At 40.0% G+C, this 17,603-nt stretch overlaps 1 protein-coding gene across 1 annotated transcript in view; it reads left to right on the top strand.

Annotated features, from left to right (window-relative positions):
- ACAT2 (acetyl-CoA acetyltransferase 2) overlaps positions 1 to 17,603 on the top strand; it is a 386,443-nt gene that overhangs the window by 81,568 nt on the left and 287,272 nt on the right. The window contains exon 3 of the mRNA XM_044069684.1: positions 3,987 to 4,168. Coding sequence (XP_043925619.1) covers positions 3,987 to 4,168 — 182 coding nt within the window. The remainder of the gene's footprint in view (positions 1 to 3,986; positions 4,169 to 17,603) is intronic.

Genomic DNA, 17,603 nt, shown 5'->3' with positions numbered 1-17,603 from the left:
CACTCATACCTGGCTGCATGCCATTTCAGATTATACCTCTCAACCTTCAAGCATCTGATGATCCAGTCATCCTGCAAAGCTGTTCACTGATACCTGGTTGCATGGCATTTCAGATTATACCTGTCAGCCTGCAAACATCTGAAATAGTTACAAAGGTCCTTGACAATAAGGACATCGGGACAAACTATCTGAGGCACATAATTAGCACAAAATTGTGTACATAGCATAGAACTTATCCCACTTCTAGGATTGTAGGACACTACTTAAAACATTGAGAATTAGAAATGATGCAGAAGTAATAGCATGTTATCAGTCAAATAAAATCATTTGTCTGCCAGCACTGATTTGCAGAAAAAATACCTTCAATATTCAGTTCTAGGCCAGAAGGATGCATTAAGAAATGTCTACTAGTTGTTAGATGTGAAGTTCATGTTGGCCATACAAGATGAATTCTACACAATTGCCATTAAAAATGATTAGTACTATTGTGGGCAGTGTGTACTGACGCACTATACCCACTGCCAATAGTTTGATAATAACTGGTTACTTTCTGCCAGGATTAAAAAAAAACATGAATCCATATACCTGCAATACAAATTGCTGACTCTGGTCTTTCACTTCAGTCAAGCAGGCATTTCCCCTGATATGCAGAACACCTCACTCCAGATTCCTTGCCTAGCTGAAGTGGAACGCTAAAGTTTTAACTGAGTACTAGGCTAGCTGCCCTTGCAGGCCTTTTTAAGACTATCCAGTTTCATTTTTTGTGCTTGAAGTAACCTATCCCATTTGGTTATAGATTGGCCTTACCCATCCCTTGGTCGATAATTATGTATTACCTATAATGAGAATAACTGGAATCATACCATAGATGATTTGAGGGGACCCAGGCATGGTATAAAGCATTTAAGAGCTGCCACTTTCCATTAGTAGTACAGAGGACAGTCCTGGGATACATTTTCTGTTTCCCATCCATAGATCTGAGCTACACTTGAAAATGGACAGGGATGAACTGTGTTGTATGTGGATGGAGTCTGTTCCACAGCAGCAGCAGTAGTATTCCCTAAAAGATATACCTGTCCCTCCCAACTGATCTGTTGAAGTTGCAGAAGAGACTTGGATCCCCAGACCTGAGTACTTCTAATGTTGTTTGTCTTACTGATTTGCAGTAAATCCATCAGTAATGGATTGGAGTATGCCTTGTATGGCAGCACAGGTCACCTAAGTCTTTTGGATACCAAGTATATTGACAGGGCTTTGAGTCAGTCCATGTAAGACATGGTGCTTAGGTCTTGTATCCTTTCAGTAAGGTATTTCTGTGGGAGTTCCAATTGTTGCATGTGTCTTGACAGATGCATGACTAAGGAGGTGGTATATTCAGTGATTGGCCTAATGAGAGCAGAGTAGAGGGTGAAAATAACATCCCTAGATCTAGACATGATCCTTTTATTTATAAGCTGTGCAGTATAGGACTGTTGCAAAAATAGACACATGTTGGTCAAGTGTTAGGTCACAGTACACACAAGTTCCTAAATCCTGAACAGCTGGGTCACCTATTACGGGCATCTTGTCAGTGTGTTAGTTCCCTGGGGTAGATGTCTTCCCAAAGGATACAGTAATGCATTTTTGGCATTTAGCTTCAGTCCATGATTTTGGCACCAGTTATTTTATTTGAGACAAACCTTCCAGCAAGATGGCCAAGTCATTTTGGGGACTCTATAAATGCTCTTAGCTTGCATTCATCTGCAAAGTTAGTCAGCTGGAGCTCTTTGGTATTGGTTTTTACTTCAGAAAAGAAGATGCCAAACAGGAGAGGTCCTAGCACACTACCCTGGGGACTCCACAGGTGACTGTTCTTTTTGTGAAAGAAACTTCTATTTTGATTATTTGCATCCTATGTGTGAGCCAGTTGGCAATCCAGTGGGTGACGTAGGGATTTATTCCCAGTTTATTTAGCTTTTCTACTATGCCTAAGTGGGGAATTGTGTCCAAAGCTTTGGTCAGATCTCAGTATGTGTTGTGTACTCTCTTGCCTTCATCCATTGCTTTGGTGATGTTTTCATGATGGTACAATTCCAAACACCAAGAAAAAAATCACACCACAAATGCTACTTTTCCACACCTAGCCTAAACTGAAGGAAAACAATTTCACTGTTTGCACCATTCCTAACGATCTCCACTCAAAGCTGCTTTCAACAGTCAGCTGAGCTCCTCACTACCAGTCAGCTTGTGCTATCATAACAGCAGCCAATGGCAATAGAAAGGAGAAACAAAATGCAGGCGGAATGAAACTGCCAAGTAGAGGGAAGTTAAGTAGTTCATTCATTTTTATTTTATTAGCTGCCACTATTTTTAAAGACTTGGGAAAATGGGGTTAAACTGGACACTCATGAGAGGAAGCAGAGTCACAAATTGGAAATGAATGAGCAGCAGCATGCAGTCGAAGTATGCTTCTTCAGCATAGGATGCTGCAGAATGCTATTTGTTTTCTTTAAGTAAAGAGATTCTGCTGCTGCATTTATTTGGTCATTTGTTTGTTTTCATTTAAGTAAACAGCAGAAAGGCACCCCTGGCCGAACAGCGCACTTTGTGTGAACATACCTCTTTCAGAACATCCCTGAGCTTGCATGATAATTTTGCCCTGTCCCCCCCTTAAAACTTTTCTGATTTTTCTGAGTTCATATTTATTAACCAAAAAAAAAACAAAAACAAAGCAAAATAAAACAAAATGCATTGACACCAGAATAAAGCCACAGTTTATTAAAACAAATAAGCCCTTTTGTTCCCAAAAATAGATTGGAACTTATGTGACAAGGGTTGGGAATGAAAGCAATTGTTTTAATATATTGTGGCTTTATTCTGGCTTCAAAGTTTTTCAGAAAATGCATATTGTAACTGTTGTAGTCATGTAGTACCTTTATTTATTGGTCTGTTTCTCTCATTATTTTTGGCATTTGACAGAATTCTAACGTAGAGCAGGACTGTTCACAACCACTTTTGCTGGTGTTGTGGGAGTTGTGTGATCCACAATTTGCCCATCCCTTCATAGTGAATAAATTGGTTAGATTCACTGCTCTCTCCAGCATCAGTGCAATTAACCAATCCCGTCCTCAGTACAGTGTCGTAGCAGCATCTGTCTTCAAAAGGACCTCCACAGCCGTTTCTGTATTTTATTTTATCTAATTAAAAAATATAAAATAAAATAGAAACAACTTTTCTGTTCTGACTATGATGAGCTGAACCCATCAGAGCTGTTTGTGCAACCTTAGGGTTCCCTAAAACATAGTTTAAGAAGCACTACTCTGGCTTATATTTGTGATTTTACCACACTAATATAAGTTGTTTGATCATCAAGATGAACGTGTGCAGCATAGAGAGATGAAGCCCCAAGTTCTACCCATATATTCTGAGATCACTTAGCGAAAGAGCTGTCAGATGGAGGTTATAATGAACTACAAATGCTGCTTTCTCCATCTCAGATGAGGGGGCACAGTGCGACTTGCTGCTGCTCCGGGCCCATGCAGAGCCTAGTGAATAGTACAGTAGCACATAAGGTTAAAGGATGGACTTGGTGTTGCCAGACAGTGCACAGCACTATAACACGACAGGGTATAGTGCATTGGAGCATGTACTGCAGTAAGGAACATGCTACTTTTTGAGCCTTGGCTAGACAGTGCTTGTGCTGGGAAGTTAGGTGCTTAGAAAATTGGTTTCTTCATGGCATTGATCATTTACTCAGAGTATGTCTGTTAGAGGTGGCAGAAACAAAAAAAACATTGTAAATTGTCAGTATTATCACTCAAACTGCCATTGGTAAAATAATGTGCAAGTCCTATCAGCTGTCTTTTACAAGTATTGCATTTTATCTTTAAGCAAACCATCTTTTCTGGCGGAGACCTCTGCTTATTTTAAGTTAAAGGTCATACTCCTGCTTCACAGGTTGCATAGCTATGTTCCTGAAGTCTCTCTTTTTTTTTTTTTTTTTTTAGGTGAAGGCCAGAATCCTGCTCGACAGGCTAGTGTTGGTGCTGGGATTCCATATGCCATACCAGCATGGAGTTGTCAGATGTTATGTGGCTCAGGGCTAAAGGCTGTGTGCTTAGGAGCACAGTCAATCCTATCTGGAGAGTCCAATATTATTGTAGCTGGTGGAATGGAATGCATGAGCAGGGTAAGAAAAGCATTTTTCTCCATCTCCTGCTAGTTGTGGATTTTGCATGATGGCATAACTTGAAGGAAACTTTGTCACCCCCAACCCCCTTTGTGTCCTTTAAGGCTTTTGTCAAAAAGATTCCCACTTGAAACTTTATACTGATTGCACTGCAGATATCTGACATTTTAATATCAGCATCTTTGATCTTCAAGAAATGACTGAAAATTGTTAGTTCTTAAATTGTTTGAGTGTAAATATGGGGGGGGGGGTGTACTGAAATGCTGGGGATGGGAATAATACCAAACCCTAGCACACAACTAAACTTGGAGAAGTTTATTTCCAGTTCTTCCTAAATGGCAACTTTAAAGTGGAATTTCTTTTGAAGCATATTGAAGCTGGAAACAGGCTTATTCAGGTAACAAGGTAACTGCAAGTGAGATGTAGAAGGGTTAACATAACTGGAGAAATCTGCGAACTTGAGATAGAAATGTTCTTCCATGGCAGTGGTAGTATCTTGTAGGTAGCAGAGCTCCCACTGGTGGGGCTACCTTGTGGCTTATAATAGATGTGCTAATTAGTTAATTAATCATATAAGTGTGTATAATTTGCTGTCAGAAGAGCTGTGGTTCAATAGACTTTTGTGTGTCACCTGATCGTGTGCATATGCCCCAATTTGCTGACGGACAGAAGACCTGCAGTAACTGACACACCACCCCATTCTGCTGCCTTGAACATGTGGTAGTCACCAGTGCCCACTGTTGTCTGGGGAGCAGGGGAGACAAGGCACCTAATGCTGCTTTGTCAACCAATACCTCTATTAGAATGGTCATCTGGGACTCTAGGATGGGTTGCACAAGTCATGGAGCTGTGTCAGTGGGAGTGATTAGTAATGTGTCCACAGCAGTACTTTTGCTTGACAGTAGTACTGTCCCTGCTGACTGCACCATGCTTTGGCTGTTATCAGGCTCGGATGTTTCCCCAGTATCAGGCATGTCTACATCCATGATGGAGAACCCATACACCAAATCACCTTTAAAAGCAGATAGAAATACCTTAGTGTATCAGTGCTACCTAGGGACAATCAGTGGCATGCATTGAATTTAAGCCCATGTACCTTGTGCAGAATCCCATGGCTACTGAACCTGTGAAGTGCCTTTAGGAAGGATAAGACCATAACCAACATATGAGTGGTAATGGCTGTGGCATGTTGCACTGAATGATACAAAATGTCAAGCCCCCCATAAACCCTGAGAACACGGCTGCTTATGCAGAACTGTTCTCCGAAACCCTATACAAGCATGTTAATAGCTGCATAGACAGCTGTACCCACGAGGAAGAAGTACAGAACTAACTCAGTAAACAAGCCACCCTTGTGTAGTGAAAACATCAACAGCCTGTATAACAAAAGGAAGAATATCGTGGCAAAAATTAGGAGGGGAGGCACCCAGCAGGATAAAAGCACTCTCATCAAACTAAACAAATGACTGAGAGGACAGATAGTCTACCAAAGCCCAATTTGAGGTAAATTTGGCCTCCCAGGTCAAGGAAACCCACGAGACATTCTTTAGCTATGTCCACAACCTCAAAGGCACACATTGTGTGAAGAGCTTATTGGAAATGGAGCCACCTATTCTGAGCGAGAAGATGCAGCAAACCTACTGGCCAACAAATTCCACTCCAACATTACCCCTCTCTGCCCCTCAACTTTCCCTCAAGAAATACCAGCCAATACTCCTACTATCACTAGGGAACAGGTCCTTAATGCTGTCTCTTAAGTCCAAGAACACTGCATCAATGGGCCCAGACAGTATCCTAGGATGCCTTCTAACTAGCATGAAAAATGACCTATCAGGCCCCCTGAAATTGCTGTTTAACTGTAGCCTCCAAACAACAGGCTTTGCCTTATGAATGGAGGACAGCAACAGTCATCCCTCTACACAAAGGTGGGACACCTACAGACCCTGGAAACTACAGACCCATAAGGCTCACTAGTCTCATGTGCAAAGCCATGGAAATGATCAATATTGACATGGGAAACTTCCAGACACTGGAACCAACCCAGTTTGATTTTGTAAAAGGCAGTTCATGCCATCTCAACCTGGTAGACTTCTTTGAGAAGGTCACCAAAACAGTGGATGAGGGCATAATGGTTCACACTGCCTCTCTTGACCTGGCGAGACATTTGACACAATACCTCACTTGGGCATTGTTGATGAACTTGAGGTTTGGTGCAAACCCTTATGTCACCCAGTTGATAGCCAGCTGACTCACAGACAGGACCCAGGAAGTTAGAATTGAGGAGTCCACCTCTACAAAGAGGCCACAAGCAGAGTCCCTCGGGGATCTGTCCAGGGACCGATCCTTTTTGTTATTTACTTCTCTAAAGTCAAGACTAATGTCACTGGCCTCTGGTTGACTAAATTTACAGATGATTGCAAATTAGGAGCTGTCAGAATCCCCCACTGACAGTAGCATTCTCCAGGAAGGGCTGACACGGATAAAAAAAAAAAAAAAACTGGTGTCAGAGCCATGGTCTAAAACTAAATGTCAAGAAATGCATAATAGTATCCTTCAGGAAGTAATCCACCCCTGGTAACTATCATATTGGCAACACACCCTTAAAAGTTGACCAGTAGTCAGGGACTTGTGGACACAGACAGTAGTCTAGCCTTTGACCATAACATGTCTACAGTAGTGAGAAAAGCATTCTGTGTTGTGCAACTTATAAATAAAGGTGAGTCGTATAGGTCCAAGGAAGTCAGTGTTCCACTGTATTCAGCATTCATCAGACTTATCATTGAGTACAATGCCTCCTTTCGTATGTACCTAACCAGGCCTAAATGGATCATCTACAGTTTCCTCACTAAAAGAATACAGGGCATAAGTTAACTTCTCCCATGCAGACTGCCACAGGACCCTATGTCTGAGTTCTATCTCTTACAGGCTGTTGAGGGGAGATCTATGCCTGGCATACAAGGCATTGTCAGACCCCACTCTGATGAACTGCCTGCACATTTGCGAAACAAACAGCACCAGAATTACCCATTCTATAGACATAAACCTTGCCTGTGATATAAATAAGACCTGCTTGAGAGACAGGTATGTATCCCAGAGACTAGCCCTTCTCTGGAGTAGGCTCCCCATCCATTTGAAGCAGAGCTCCTCCTTAGCCCAGTTCAAGTGTAACTTTGACAATTGGCTGGGGAGAATGAAATTAATTCCAGGTTTGGTGTCTATGTCTCTAATGGACACAGGCAGCCTGTAAATGGTTCATCTCCCAGGCTCCTGTTTGTAAATGTTTCACCTCCCAAGCCTGTGTTTACAGTTATCAAGGGTACCAGAACTCATCAGAAATTTGGGGTGCATGGCTAGGTTTAAAAAGGCCCTTGTGTTGGTTAGCCTAGTAAATGGCTATGAACCTGTGTACCTAAGGGATACATGCCTGGGGCATCACCTTTAGGCATCGATGGTGGTGGGTGAAGTTAGACTCCAATATTTAGTCCTCCACCATCTTTGAGGAAAAGGTCCATCACCCCAGGCAGTATTACTATGAACTCCTATGTCCATGAGGGTGTTCTGCATAGCTGGATCCTCACCCATAGCCATCCTGTCCTTCACAAGGGTTATTGATTTTTGTGGGCATGATGGATCATTTAGGTGTCCCTGCAGTGTACTTGTAGTGCTTATGTGTTATGCCCACTGACTAAATTTACATCCACAGCAAGGCCTCCTCATGTACTTACACAGAAGGCCAGTCTTAGGAGGATCTGATAGCCTAGTTGACTGAAGACCTGCAGCCAAATGCTTGTTTCTGTCCAGGTGAACGTCTCCATTCATTTGCACTCCCTAGGAACCATCTCAATTTATAAATTGTGTGTGTGTGTGTGTGTGTGTGTGTGTGTGTGGCACTGTATCAATACTTATATTCCATGTAGCATGTGCTCCCACATTTGTTCTCCACCGCACCACATGTGGATGGCTTTTGGCATATGCACCTCTACCATGGCTATCCCATCATCAGTGGTTTGCAGTATTTGTTACATATGTCCCTGTCTACATGTTTCTGTCACCCCCCTCCCCCCGCAAAAAAAAAAAATCAGAATTTCACACAAAACAGATATGGTAACAGCACGATCACTGCCCACTGTTGTGTGTACCCTGGCCTTTTTAGGCAATCAGTACAACATAATGATGAAGACCAGTGCAAAGTATTCATGGGTATGTCCTGTGCAGCCTCTAAGGTGATCCCCATGTAACTTAAAACAGGTTAGTGTCATTAAGACAACTCCCCCCACAACAGTATATTTTATATGCAGTGCTCCTCATTCCATATAATTGACATGTCTGACAATACCATAATTATTGCAGCTGCCTCTGTGCTCCACAGATATATCACAGACAATCCAGTATCCACCACCGCTGCATCAACTGTCTGCAGGTGACTATGAAGGCCTCCTTACATTTTAGGAGAGCAGTTCCCCATTTGCATAGGTTCTGTGTCTCCTGACACCATCTAGGGTGCATCATTCTGTAGTCAGTAAAGCAGTGTGGAAATAGACTGCAAAGCTCTGTCACAAAGTTTTCTGTGGTCTCCACTCCCTGTTAGAAGTTAGATGATGGACAACTTTCCTACACCAACAAAACTGCAGAAAATGTATTTGCATGGTATTGTCCTCTGTAAATGAACTTGGCAGCTGTAGTTCTTTGCACCCTCTTTGATGTGTAGTCTTCATTATCCATTACTTTAACTTTGAAAAGCAGCAAATGTTTATAGCAGGATGAGGGCTGCAGTTGTTTTAACATGCAGTTTTGTGGCTTTTTGTGTGGAAGTTATGTTTTTGAGACGGTTAAGGTTAATTGTCCCTGAATTGCATGTTATGCAGAATGTGTACCAGGCCAAAGCTGTGCAATGAGACTTATTCCTGAACATGAACATGCAGGAATGATTGCAAAGTGCATTGCACTTACCTGGGCAGGTCATTGACACCTGCAGAGACATGGGTATGTTAAGCTGTGTTCATAGGTTCATAGGCAAGCTGCCATTTGGGCCATTTTAAGCTTAGCCAGTTTCCCTTAAATGTGAGAAACAAACCCAATACGTTTTGTCTGTGAGGTAAACACCTTAACTGTTATGTCAACCCCAAACCCTTTTAAGATAATATCACCCGTGATGGGAATCAAACCCACAATCCCTGGCTTAGGAGACCACTGCCTTATCCATTAGGCCACTGGGCCTAAAATTGCACTTTAGGTTCATATTGGGCTAACTGCCCTGATGAACCATTTTAAGCCTAGCCAATAACTATAGTGCAATAATGAGCCTAGATTTTGTGTGGGCTACATACAATCAGACCACTGTGTCTTTCACATCCCAAAACACCACCCTGGCATGCCATTCATTTATGCACCACGATATGGTGGCATCATACACTGTTGCTCTGTCTTGTTGCCTGTAGATGTGCACCATATGTTGACTGCAACATGTACCAACACAAATCTGCTGGCATTTTCCTCAAGACTGTGAACATGTGAAGTGGACATGGCTTATGAAGGTAGTGATTTGTGGCAGGGTTCCTAGGTGGTGCAGGAAAGAATCCAGTATCCTTATTTCCTGTATAGATACCTCCAGGAGTGCCTGCTGGGGATCTCTTATGAAAGCCACCACTGAACAGAGGAATACTCACCTATCACCCCATACTATCCTCAGTTATGGCATTCCCCTTCCTTATGTTTCAGTTTCCTCACTGGTATGTACTTCAATCCTCTGTGTGTCACTGGTATACTTCAATCCTGTGTGTGTGTGTGTGTGTGTGTGTGTGTGTGTGTGTGTGTGTGTGTGTGTGTGTGTGTGTGTGTGTGTGTGTCCACCATTTGTGTCAGCTCCCCCTGTTGGTCTTGTCTGTGTTCTTTGTTTGTCTCCTGCTGCCATCTCTATACCTTCTTACTTTCTTTTTCCTTCTGCTGTTAGCAATTAGTGGATCCCAGTGCCTCTTTTTGATTTTTGGGGACTTGCCAGAATAAGTTTCATGGAGATCAAGGCATCCTGGGTCTGTGTCATAATGCTGCTGGGAGTATTTTTTCCTAATTTTCTTCCTTTCCTCAAGTGCAGCCAAAAAACACTTTGTGGGTGGGGTATGCAGTGGGTAGGCCACACCCCAGTACCCGTCACTTTCTGCAAAGGGCTGATGTCAGCTCTCGTACCTGCCTATCCTTAGGAAGCACTTAGCAATTGTTTCCCTGGCCCCCACCAAGGAAATACAACTGTGTTGTGTGTCCTGTTCACACACACCTCCTAGGACAGGTATCCCTGTCCTCATCACCAGTGAATTCACATGCTTGAACTGCTAATCAAATGTTGGTTGCCTGCATTGTGATCAGGGCTTTATTCCCCTATACTGTTTATTTTTTTGTTTTACATTTGTTAACAGGGAAGATCCAGCTAGACACAAAGGCCCCTTTTCAGCAGAGATCGGGGGAGAAAAGCTTCAGTACATGCAATACAATCAAAAATCATGTGACTTTTTTGCACAATGACCGTCTTTGTGTGATCTGTGGAAGTTTCACCAGAGCATTTCCCTAATTTGTTTCACTGTGTCGTGCAACATGGCTCCTGTTATGTTGCTAATCATCTGAAGGCCACATTGCGCTACTTAGACCCCCATGTAGCCATTACACTGCCACTTAAGCTCTGTATTTTGAATTCCATCCTTTATTTACTGAAAATCTTAGTACTGCAATTTCATATCTTTGCAGGTTTAACATAATATTGAGAATGAGAATAACTTACAGAAAAAGCATTACAATATTAGTATGATCAGACTCTTCATTTATATCAAAAACATTAATGTGCTATCCCTATCCCTCCTGCTCTCCAATCTCATATTGTGCTTATGTGAGAACGTTTCTTGTTGTCCACCCCCCCCAAACCTCTTATTTTCTTTTACATGGTATTTTAAATCTGTGACTTGCACAGTAAGTGCTGGACTAGTCAGTTCCCCCTTAAGCACTTGCCAGAAATGCTTTGCTACATATTTTCTTTAGTCCTTCTTTCTAACAGCAGCTGATCGTTCTAGTGTTGTTGCATATAGACAGTTTGGTTAATATAAAAAAAAACCTGACAGCAATATCAGACCTACCTAAAAGTGATAGACGGAGTTTAAGGAAAATTATAAGACATGTTAATTTTTGACTATATGTAGAGTAGAAAAGAAATGTAGGCATCAAAATGTTAAGAAATTAGCAAGGTGTTACAGGAGAAAGTATAAACTAGAGAGGGCTTTTGAGGGGATGGTTCTTGGGGTAGGTAGGGTGGGATTGCCTAGTAATCTTTGGTTTAAGAAATCTCATTCAACTCCATTGGTTACTTTCTAAGAGAGAAAAGAAGACCATGTCTACCTTGGAACATGTGAAGATTCCATGTAGAAGACACAGAAACGGTGAAACCTGTTTTGCAGCTCTGACCCCATGATAGCATGTTTAAATTATGAGACCTGTAAGTTTTGCAGACTGTCTCATTATTCAGTATTCTACTTCATAAAAGACTTTAATCTGAAGGGTAAGGCCATGGAGTTTGAGCTAACTAAAGTTAGGATTATTGTATTTGTATGTTCATAACTTTGGATTGTCAGGCTTACAAGAAGATTGATTGCTGTGACCCATGCTAATATTTTTTTCTTCCCATACATGTATCAAGACTGTTTTTGAGGAAAGCTAATGACAGACTTGTTTTGATTATAAGGAGAAAAGCTTATTGTATAATCTTAGAAGATGCTGTGTAATTCATCTGTCACTTTTTCCATTATTGATTTAATTTTTAGCAATAAGTTTCCCTAGTCTCTGGTGTTTTTTCTATTGCTGATTTCTTTTTTAGCATTACGTTCCCTGAGTCTGGTGTTTATCTTCCCATGTTGTACTCCAGGCATGGACTTTAAAGTAGAACTGGATCAGAAATTGTCTCATAGGCCAGGCTGACTTTACCTTTAAGCGAGTTGTTAGAATATAATGTTTTCTGAAGCTTTTCCAGCCATAAACTTTTTCTGTTAAGGGAATGGCAAAACAAATAGTATTGTTGCTTCACGGCAAGTGGTTCTCTGGTTCAATTTGTGGTTGGGTAGTCTTCATGTCACCCTGGGTCTGTGTGGGTTTTCACTGGGTGTTGTCCTTCCACCTAACAGTTATGTAGTAGGTCAATCGGAGTTCTTTAAATTGATTCTAGATGTTCATGAAGCATGCAAATGAATGTGTGTGCTTGTGCGTGTGTGTGCACGCATGTGTCCATTTTCTAGTAATTGCTTTTTTGGCAGCCACCATAATTAGACACAGCAAGGCCTTGCTGTGTCTAGGCAATTCCGATTCTGTGTCATAGCTCAGAAAAATAATTTTCCTCGTCACACCAGTCTGCCCACCCAGCATCTCCGACAGTGTATCCTGCAGGGAATTCTTAAACTCCGCCAACTCACTGCACTCCCAGAAAACACGTTCCCAATTACCTCTTTCTTCCCTATCACACCTCCAACATTTGCTATCTGCCTGAGGAAAAATTCACTGGTGTCCACTTTGGGTATAAAAATATCTATGAAAACATTTCCAAGCAAAAATCCTAAATCGTCTAGATTTTGTTGCATATTTGCGAGACGCACGTGTCCTCCCATTGTTTTTTGTGAATTGCTTATCCAATCTCTCTTCCCAATCTTTTTAACCTTCTCTGATTGATTCTTATAGTTGTCATACAATATTTTATATGCTGTATTAATTATTCCTTTTTTAATGGCAGCTTCTGTTCTACATTCTACTAAAAACTCTACCAGTGGTGAAAATCTTCCATATTTTTATCACTTTCTTCTCTCTTACATTCCAGACTTCCGCATGAATACCGTCTGTTCCTGGAGACTTTCCTGACAATTGATGCATCACCATTTTTATCTCCTTCCCTCTTATCTTAACTGTTAGTTGTTGAACCTTATCTTCCTCTAACCTTGGCATAATTGTCTTCCCTAAATTAGTTCCATTTGTGCCCTTTCTTGATTTCCACACTTCTTTTGTTCATACAATTTCCAAAATATCTCTAAAAATCTGTATAGGATATCTGGTTATTTTTCTTTTTATAGGCTTCCTAAGCTTGACAACAGCCGTTTCTACTTTCTACTGCCCAAGTCATTGCACTTGCTTTTGTGCTCTTGAGTTATCAGAAATAGTTGTTCACCAGCAATCCTTCTAAACTCATGCATATTATCTAGATACTCCCCCATTTTCTCTTTAGCACTCTGCATTTGTACATGTTCTTGTTCTGTGAGATTTCCCTTACTCTGCAATACTTTAACCTTTGTCAGCTCATCAAAGTAATTCCTATTACTTTTTAAACATCTTTCTCTTTTATTCCTACTTTGTTTTTAAACTTTATTTACATGTTATCCCACTCATGTTTGTCATTTCTGAAGATAGTTTTATCTTCCCTAATAACTCTGAAATAATTTTCACTACCCATTCCTTAAATTCCTCTCTTTTTAACAGGTGTGTGGGAAAGCAACAGTGTCTAATTTTTACTTCATTACCCTTCACTTTTATATTAGTTTTTATTGGTACATGGTCTGAAATAGTTATTGGATGTATGTCACTGCTTTCAATTAAATGCAAATGTTCCTAGGAAATATAATTTCTATCTAGTCTTGCCCAGTTACTGTACCTTGGGGAATAATATGTAAGTTGTGAGTTCCTGCTAGTGAATTCACATCTTCCATGCAAAATATTCTCATAAAAGTCTTCGAAAGTATAACAAAAGAGTGCGGATTTCTTCCTGTAGGTCCCCCTGACACATCCTCACTATTGCAAATCATGTTCCAGTCCCCACCTATAAGTATCATTGCCTGCTGAAGGTTGATTATTTCTCCAAAAATTGTCTTAAAGCCCCATGACAGCAGTTTTGTGCAAGAAATTAAATGCACATCAGCATAATCCTCTTCCCCTTTCAATAACCCCTTACTACCACAAATCTACCATTATTGCCTTTTTCTTCTCCCATTATTATTGGAGCTCCTCAAACAGTTGGTATAATTACACCCCATTTTCTTTGTCCCTGATATTCTGCTGAATATCTGTTCCTGAAATCCTTTCTTTGTCAAATTTACTTGATCAATTCTTTTCAGATGCATCTCCTGCAGCATTGCTATTTGTAATCTGCATTTCATAGGTCCATAGACAAATAATAGGCTAGATGCCCTTGTACACTATTTTAAGCCTAGCCTATTTCCCTTAGTGAAAATCAAACCCTGTACCTCTTGTCTGCGAGGTAAAAAAAACTTAGTTATTAATCCAAGCCTCAGCCCTTAATATAGTTCAATATTATTTCATTTTTGTCTACACATGTAGGCCATTTATGTTCTAATCACAAACATAAATTTAAACATAACATCTATGTTGTTAATCCAACACTCAGCCTTTATTATAGTTCAGTATTCTTTCATTTTTGTCGTACATGTAGGTCATTTATGTTCTAAGATAATATGGATAGTGTAGGCATCATGATAACAAGCTGTTATTCCAACCTATTATGCTCAACAGTTTTTTTTAATGCGTATTTTCAACTTTTGTGTTACATGCACATACTAATGTTTGACAAGCTTATCTTTTATACATTCCTTTGAACCTGTCACATTTTTCAAGACTTCTTGTTTTAATGAAAACCCTCGAACATAAAAGTAAATACATTTTCAAAGTACCTCATCCCCTTTTAACTTAGAACAAACACACAACTATGTACATTTTCAAAAAATTAAGTTTAACCCTCCAGATAGGAACTGCCCCAAATAAACAGCTGCACCCACATGCATTACCTAACCTAAAGTTAAGGTTACCCATGCTTTAAGGCATGCTACAGCCTATGTTCCCAATTACACTAATTGCTGTCCATACTTCTTTTTGTTTTCCCTTCTCAAATGTAAAATAATACTTGTATACTTTCAGAAAACATGAACTTGTAGCCCTAAGAAAAAGTACACTGGCTATCTTTAAATAAAACTAAGTTGTATACTGTTATATTAAATGCATCAAAGTGTTCAGTCTGCTAGGGAGGCTGCTATATTATTTCAGGCTTTATTTTTCACTGAACTGCTTGCCATTGTGCCTTTTAAATTTTACATTTTTCTCAGCAAGTGCTTGTACCTGTAGACAGCTCATTTCCATGGAAAACTAATTGCAATGAATCTTTCAAGTTCACTTAGAACAGAACATACAGCAGCTCTCTCTGCAGATTTCTTGACTCCCACTAAACATTTGCTAATGGAAAAAATATGCAGATATATTTGCTGATGTACAAAATGTAGCATTTGCCTAACTTTTAAAGTCAATTTACAATTAAAACAAAAAAAATGTGTTTATAACTTAAGCCAAGGGAGTTTATAAATCTAGACATCCACCCTTGTAAAACAAGAGAAATTGTTGTATATCTATATATAATATAATCTGTGAACCTTTAGAACCCACGCCAGCAGACCAAGATCACAGCAGATTAACATTCAACTTGCTTTTGTCCAACTTTTCTTTTCTTGTTTTACTGTAAAGCTTATATTTCTTACAACTAAAAATCACTTGTTTACTTTAAATTTTTTTTCAGTGACTTTTGTATGTGTTAGAATCCTCCACATTTAAAATGTCCCTGACTATACCACTGCACAAAGCTGCTTTACTTTATATAACATGCAGTTTATATCATGAAATGTTTAATAATAACAAAAACTGTTTTACTCAGTTACTGTTTTTCCTATTAGTGACATTCTAAACATTAGTTTAAAGCGGGGTATGTGCTTTATAGTCAACAAAAGTCCAGTCTTTCAGTCACTTTTTATTGCAAGGCCATATTTTCACAAATGTGATTGATGCTGTATAGTCTCCCATTTATTCAATGACTGCAGTGTTTCCGTTTTTTTTTTTTTTTTTTCTGTTTGTCTGTCTCCCAACACCAGATTCTGGTTCAAGACCAAGGTACTTCTGATTCTTCTGGTAAACTCCTGTTTTTTTTTTCATTCTCTCAAGCATTTTCCTTTGGAACATTGTGAAAGGTTTTGCTAGATAAAGTTGCTCGAATCTCACACCTGCCTCTCAACATCTGATTGCTGGGATTAATGTGCTTCTCTTCTGTATGGTGTACAGTGAATAATCATTTTCCACAAACACTTGGCTGTCTCCAGTTTTTTAGCACTTTCCCCAGTTTTGTCAGGATCAGCTCTACCTTTCTGTTGGTATGACTACATCTTTACTAGTACAGGTCATAGCTGCTTTCTCATGCCCAACTTTGGAGCATGTTTCACCACTCCAGTTGCCAAATTGTGTTTTCATAAAATTAATACAGTCTGTTCCTTCTATTTTCTCTAGTACTGCAGACAATTTCAGGTTTCTCTGTGTGCTCTGTCTTCTAACATTACTATTTTTGAAGTAGCTCTTCTTAACGAGCCTCATACTCTGCCAGCTTTTTCTTCACTTCAGCCTTCAGCCTCTGATTTTTACAGTTTTGTCTGTTCATCTGAACAGCTAGTTAAAGCTTCTTTTGTTATTTCATTGGTATATTTCTTCAGTGTTTCGTTATTTTAATCACCTCTGAGTATAACCGAGTTATTTTTTCTTCTAAATTACCAAAAGCCATTCTTGAACCAAAGCTGAAACTTGAACTACTTTTTGCTGAACTGCTGCAGAATGCTTCCCAGACTGTGTTTTCTCTTTACATTTTCTGGTTGATTTTCTTTCAGGCTCTCTAAATTTCTTCTTTTTTGGTCTCTAGGAAGTGTACTTACTAGCCAGTAACTGAATTCCCCCCCCCCCCAAAACAAAAAAAAATTAAATGGCACTTATTTTTCTCAGTTTCTGTTTTCACACTGGAGGAGCTGAAGTTAAACTGGTAATCAGTCTGCAGCCATCTTGGAAGTTTCCCACCAAAGGTTTCTTGAACAGATTTGTTTATTTCACTGAAAGCAGTTTCTCAGGCAGCTTTTATGGGTATACCTTTGATCCTTGTTTTCCTTGGTAAAGTAGAAGAGTAATACATTTATGGCTGAGTTTGATTTTACTCTTGGGTTATAGATGATTGTATCATGATTTGTTTTCATTATGAGGATACACCCATTGGTGGAGAGCAGAGGTGTCTTAGGTTTGTCGGTATACTTTTTTTTTAAATGTACAGTCATAGACTGGGCGTTCGAAAGACATGCGTTGAATGGGCGTGCCTTCGTTGAAGGTTGGGTGTCGGGCTCGACACCATAAAATCCAACTGCCAATCATTAGCGGACTGGAGTTCCGCTGTGGCGACCCCTAACCGGGAAAAGCCGAAGGACAGACAACAACAGTCATATATTTCACACCATGCTGTGTCATGCATTCTGCATGGCAAAACATTCCTGCCCACATCAGGTCAATAGTTTTAGTAATTTCTCTATAAAATTCAGATTTACCACCCTAATGTTCTGGA

This window comes from Protopterus annectens, chromosome 1.part0 (assembly GCF_019279795.1).
Source record: "Protopterus annectens isolate FY-2018-M chromosome 1.part0, PAN1.0, whole genome shotgun sequence".
NCBI classification, from domain to species: domain Eukaryota; kingdom Metazoa; phylum Chordata; order Ceratodontiformes; family Protopteridae; genus Protopterus; species Protopterus annectens.
This window is presented reverse-complemented; position numbering and strand designations above follow the sequence as displayed.